The sequence below is a fragment of the Otolemur garnettii genome, unplaced genomic scaffold, assembly GCF_000181295.1.
Source record: "Otolemur garnettii isolate 467f Iridium unplaced genomic scaffold, OtoGar3 scaffold00022, whole genome shotgun sequence".
Lineage (NCBI taxonomy): Eukaryota > Metazoa > Chordata > Mammalia > Primates > Galagidae > Otolemur > Otolemur garnettii.
The window spans coordinates 22,945,043-22,950,868 of NW_003852417.1; the positions used below are offsets into that span (position 1 = coordinate 22,945,043).

At 37.1% G+C, this 5,826-nt stretch overlaps 1 protein-coding gene across 1 annotated transcript in view; it reads left to right on the forward strand.

The window, feature by feature from the left end:
- BIRC6 (baculoviral IAP repeat containing 6) overlaps window positions 1–5,826 on the forward strand; it is a 271,529-nt gene that overhangs the window by 52,693 nt on the left and 213,010 nt on the right. Inside the window, exon 6 of the mRNA XM_023511826.1 lies at window positions 1,805–1,887. Coding sequence (XP_023367594.1) covers window positions 1,805–1,887 — 83 coding nt within the window. The remainder of the gene's footprint in view (window positions 1–1,804; window positions 1,888–5,826) is intronic.

Consider the following 5,826-nt stretch of genomic DNA (forward strand, 5'->3'; position numbering starts at 1 on the left):
GTTGTTTGGCGGGCCCAGGCTGGGGATTCGAACCCGCCACCTTAGGTGTATGTAGCTGGCGCCTTAGCCACTTGAGCCACAGGCGCCGAGCCCCTTGATATTTTTTCTTTTGAGTTGCCATGCATTATATTGTCTTTTCAATGAGATTAAATAATATTAATTTAATAATAATTAAATAACAAGCCCCTGCTTGTGTTAGGGGCTGATTATTCTGAATCTTCTAAAACTTATGATAGTTTTGCATCTATAAGGTATACATATTCACAGTTATGAATGTTAGTTTTCAGATATATTTCAGTTCATATTATATGTATTCAAAACATGAACTGAAATGTATGTATTTTTATATATAATGCTTAAAATATATAAATTATAACACTAATTATACTTATATAAAATAATATAGTAAATATTATAAAACATATAATTTTGAGTAATTGCAAAATAGTAAAATAATATAGTAAATATTATAAAACATGTAAGTTTGAGTAATTTTGTGGATCAAAACCTGAACTAAAATATACATAGCATTTAGTTCCTTGTGTCCTAAAGAATATTACAGAAATTTGAGTTCATATAGTGGTTCACACCTCTGATTCCAGTACTTTGGAAGGTCAAAATAAGAGGATTATTTGAGCCCAGGAGTTTGAGACCAGCCTGAGCAACTTAGACCAATTTTTCAAAAATATAGAAAAATTAGCTATAGTGGTAGTGTGATTATAGTCCCAGCTATGTAAGAGGATCACTTGAGTACAAGAATTTGAGGTTGCATGGAGCTAGATTGGGCCACTACTCTCCAGCCTGGGTGATAAATTGTGACCCTGTCTCTTTAAAAAAGAAAAGGAGTATGACATGAATTTAATTGAAGAGTTTGTTTTTCCTTTTTACTTGCTTTTCTTGTGTGGTAATATGGGATTCAGTACTTAATAATAAACTATTAGACTCTTTTGGATTAAGTATATGTGTGTTTCAGTGTTTGTTTTAGTGGTTGTTTTCCACTAAATATACGAGATGGGCTCGGCGCCTATAGCTCAACCGGCTAGGGCGCCAGCCACGTACACCTAAGGTGGCGGGTTCGAATCCCCAGCCCGGACCTGCCAAACAACAATGATGGCTGCAACCAGAAGATAGCCGGGCGTTGTGGCGGGCGCCTGTGGTCCCAGCTACTTGGGAGGCGGAGGCAGGAGACTCGCTTGAGCCCAGGAGTTGGAGGTTGCTGTGAGCTGTAATGCCACGGCACTCTACCCAGGGAGACAGCTTGAGGCTCTGTCTCAAAAAATAAAAAAAATAAAAAAAATAAAAAAAATAAAAATAAATAAATATACGAGATGAAACACTATTTTCTTTCTTTTTTTTTTTTTCTAGAGACAGAATCTCATTTTATCACCCTCGGTAGAGTGCTTTGGTGTCACAGGTCACAGCAACCTCTAACTCCTGGGCTTAGGCGATTCTGTTCCCTCAGCCTCCCGAGTAGCTGGGACCAGAGGCACCCACCACAACGCTCGACTACTTTTTTGTTGCAGTTTGGCTGCGGTGGTTCAAACCTGCCAGCCTTGGTATATTGGGCCCGTGCCTTACCCACTGAGCCACAGGCGCCACCTGAAACACTATTTTTCAAATAACATAGCCAGTCCATAAACATTTGAAAGTTTCCTTGTGGTATTGGGAGCTAATAGTATAAGGCTAATTTTCTTTGTTGCAGTATGGAATTTTACTTATAATTATGAACTTTTGAAAAAAATTTTTATTATGAAGCTGTTTTAATAATAATTTACTTTTTTGTCTCCTTTCTGTAATTTTGCAGCCTGCCTCATCTGGAGATGATAGAGCCATGTGTTTTACTTGTAGTGTATGTCTCGTTTGTTGGGAACCTACTGATGAACCTTGGTGAGTTTTGAGTTTTGGGGAGGGGGCATAATAGGCTAAGTTAGTGTTGTAAATGTAATTCCAGATTTTACTTTCTTGATTTTGATGTAATTGCTTGACTTTTTGCCATTTATACTTTTGCTGTTGTTCTAAGGGAATGAGGTATCCCTGTGTCCTGTATGACACCACTTTGCATCCAGTGTCTTGAAGGTCTGTGATTTTCTAAACTTTGTACAGAGGAGAACGAATACAACCAGTCCCTGGTCAAAACCTAAAGGCTCTGATAAAGTGAACTCTGTCATGAACTTCAGCAGTTTAGTCTTAGTCTGTTGAGAGCAGGCTGCCAATAGAGAATCTATGAAGGAAGGCCTTACAGAATACATTGCTAATTTTAGGGGTATCTGGTGTCTTTGAATTATAGTGCATGAGAATTTAGAACCTGGTTATATTTCAGGAGATCATGCATTGAAGCTTCATTTTTACATATAACTACTCTGAGATCTTATTAATAGTAATAGTAATAATAATAGCAGATATTTTTATAATACCAGGTACCATTCTAAGCACTTTATATAATTTTAACTTATTTAAATATTTCATGAACCTCATTTAGTAGGCACTAGTATATCTTCATTTTATAGGGTAGAACTAAAGAATATGCTCCAATTTAATCATTCCAGTCACTCTCCGGAACTGGGAATTATTATTACATGTTAAAATGAAGAAAATAAAATTTACTGAAGGGCATATGGCTAGTAAGTGATAGAATTGGGTTTTGGTTTTAAGTTATTTTGTATTAAAATTAGTTTGAAGTCTATGGATGTGCATGAGTTGATGTGAATGGGATAAACTTGCTAAAGCTGTGGTAGTGTACATATGAATTCTAGGTTGCATTGGAAAAAACTATGAAAAATTAAAATAGCATCTCATTGCACACTGGCAATTGAATACAGTAGGCCCCACTTATCTTGGGGGATATGTTCTAAGGCCCACAGTGGATACTTTAAAGCGGAGGTCCTCAAACTTTTTAAACAAGGGGACAGTTCACTATCCCTCAGACTGTTGGAGGGCTGGCTGCAGGCCCCGGGACGAGTCAGCTGCTAAGCAGGACAGGCAGCAGCGGCAAAAACACCCGGTGGGCCAGATAAATGTCCTAGGCGGGCCTCAGTTTGAGGACGCCTGCTTGAAAGCATGCATATGCTAAACCCTATATAGCAGTGGTTTTCAACCTTCCTAATGCTGCGACCCTTTAATACAGTTCCTGTGGGTTGTGACTCACAGGTTGAGAATCGCTGCTATTTAGCCTTTGTTTTTTCTTATCTGTCCATACCTATAATAAAGTTTAATTTATAAGTTAGGCACAGTAAGAGAATAATAGCAATAACTAATAATAGGATATCTATAGTATATTATATTAAAAGTTCTGTGAATGTGGCACAGGCCTCTCTCTTTCTCTAAGTACTTTGTTGTACTGTATTCATGTACGTTTGGACCGTGATTGAGCATGGGTAAACTGAAACCGTGGAGTATGAACATGATGAGGGGGTACTACTGTATGAGCAATTTCCAATTTAAGTTTCTGTTTGGAACTCAGTTTTTCCATGTAGAAGCTATCTTTATATGTATGTGTGTGTGTACCATTTTAATATGTAATTTTTAGTTTCCTAGGGCAGTCCTCATAAAGTTATGTAACACATACCTGACAAATTGTACCATGATATAATAGAACATAAGCTTATTTATAGATAGTTTCTTTGGATTTGGGGTGCTCAAAACCCATGTTTTCTTGATATGGTCAGGTATTTTAGGGATACCTGAATTCTGCCTCTTTGCTACAGGCTTTAGGATTCCTCAAACACATAGGAAGTTGGTGGGGTCGCTGAAGGCCTGGGACTAGTGCTCTCAGTGAATAGGAGGGAAGGGGATTAGTAGAGGCAGCAGAGCCCTGGGTACCTTTTGAATTGTAAGGGAGAAAAGGAGGGAAATGGGATTCTCAAATGTTGATGGTGGGAGTTGATACGTGTAGTGTTATTTATTTTGGAGGGAGATTGAATATTTAAGAAAAAAAATTGGACACACCCTGTTGCCTAGCAATTCCACTTTTACTTATCTACCCTCGGGAGTTAATTGCTTTTATGTGCATAGAGGCATATAATGGATGGTTACTGCAGTGAAAAATTGGAAGCATCTTAAATGGCCATCAGAAGGACAATAGCTAAATAAAATATGTTTGTGTAATAGATTATGATCTAACAGTTGAAAGGATCGAGGAGTTAGATTTCTATGAATCACCAGTAGTAACTTTCAGTTATATTACTGTATTGAGAAAGCTTTTATAGAATGATTCATACAATGATAATGATTGTTTAAGATAAAATCCCTATTTTTTTTGTATGTAGTTTTATATATGTAAACATAAAAAATATTTTATTTTTTAATCTTTTTTTTAAATAAAGAAAAGGGTGGACCTTAATCTTTATTTATAGGACACTGCAAGATAGGAAATTCTACATAGAGATAAGAAACCGTTTCAGAGAGGACAGGCTATCCAAATATTTTGAAAGTACCACTTAAATTCATAACAGTGGTTATCTGGCAGTGAGATAGGAGATTACTGGGAAGAAATACTATAAATGAAGTGGGTCCTTAGCTTTATTTTATATACTCAAGTATATTTTGTATAAATAAAATTTTTGTTACAAAGATAAAACTTAGGTAAGAAAGATAGATGAAAGGGGATAAAATATGCTAGGATTTAGCTGGGAAGGAATTACATTCAAATACCATGTGCTTGGGGGTGCAACACAAAAGAGTTTATGGAAGACATCTGTGTATTATAAACAGTCCAAGATTTATGTGGAGATTTAGGTAAGTTGTAGGGGCATAGTAAAAAGAAGTAACAGTAGAACCTCCCAAGGGGTTACAGACTATAACAGACTGGTCAACATATGGAGGAGGTCAACACAAGGAACTAGGCCACTTGTACTGATTTGTACACGTGGTACACGTCTGGTCTAGGAAAATTAGGTCAGCTTGAGGTGGTCAACTATGGAGGTTCTACTGTATGTATATATATATATATATTTTAAGTTCAGGTTAATGTGAGGATACACATTACGATTACATATAGATTACGATGCGTTCGTTAGTTAGACTCCCTCTTGTAGTTGTGTCCTGCACCCAAAAGGTGTGCTATATACCCTGACATTGTGCCCGTTAAGTGGGAGCAAATCAGTCCCTTCCCCTCCTCCCCTCTCCCCACTTTCTTGTTCCTCCTCCTCCCAGCTGGAATTGAGGTGAGTTTTTCTCTTATGTGGGCACAAATTAGATCATCTACTGGCGTCATATTAGTATTGGGTACATGGGATATTTGCTTTTCCATTCTTGTGATACTTTACTAAGAAGAATGTGTTTCTAAGGAGTAGCATGTCTCATAAATAAAGTTTTCTTTGCCATGGAACTATAACAGTGGATTAAAAAACAGATCATTTAAGAAAATTTTAAAATTTATTTTCTTATTTTGAGATGGGGTCTCACTGTGTTGCCCAGGCTAGAGTGCAGTGGCTATTCACAGGCACATTCATAGTGCACTACAGCCTTGAACTCTGGGTACAAGTGATCCTAAGCTCAAGGGCTCTTTTTTGGTAGTGGGATCCTGACATTTCTAATGCCTTGTAATTACAACCAGTGAAAATAAAAATCAAACAACAAATAAAGCATAGCCAGAAAGAAATACAAAAGAGTCTTAAGTTGGGCAAATAATTTTTAAGTGTTAATGTTAGTCTTATTTTTATTTTTTATTTTTTGCAACAGAATCTCACTATGTCGCCTTTGGTAGAGTGCCGTGGCATCACAGCTCACAGCAACCTTAAACTCCTAGGCTTAAGTGATTCTCTTGCCTCAGCCTCCCAAGTAGCTGGGACTATAGGCGCTTGCCACAACATCTGGCTATTTTTTTTT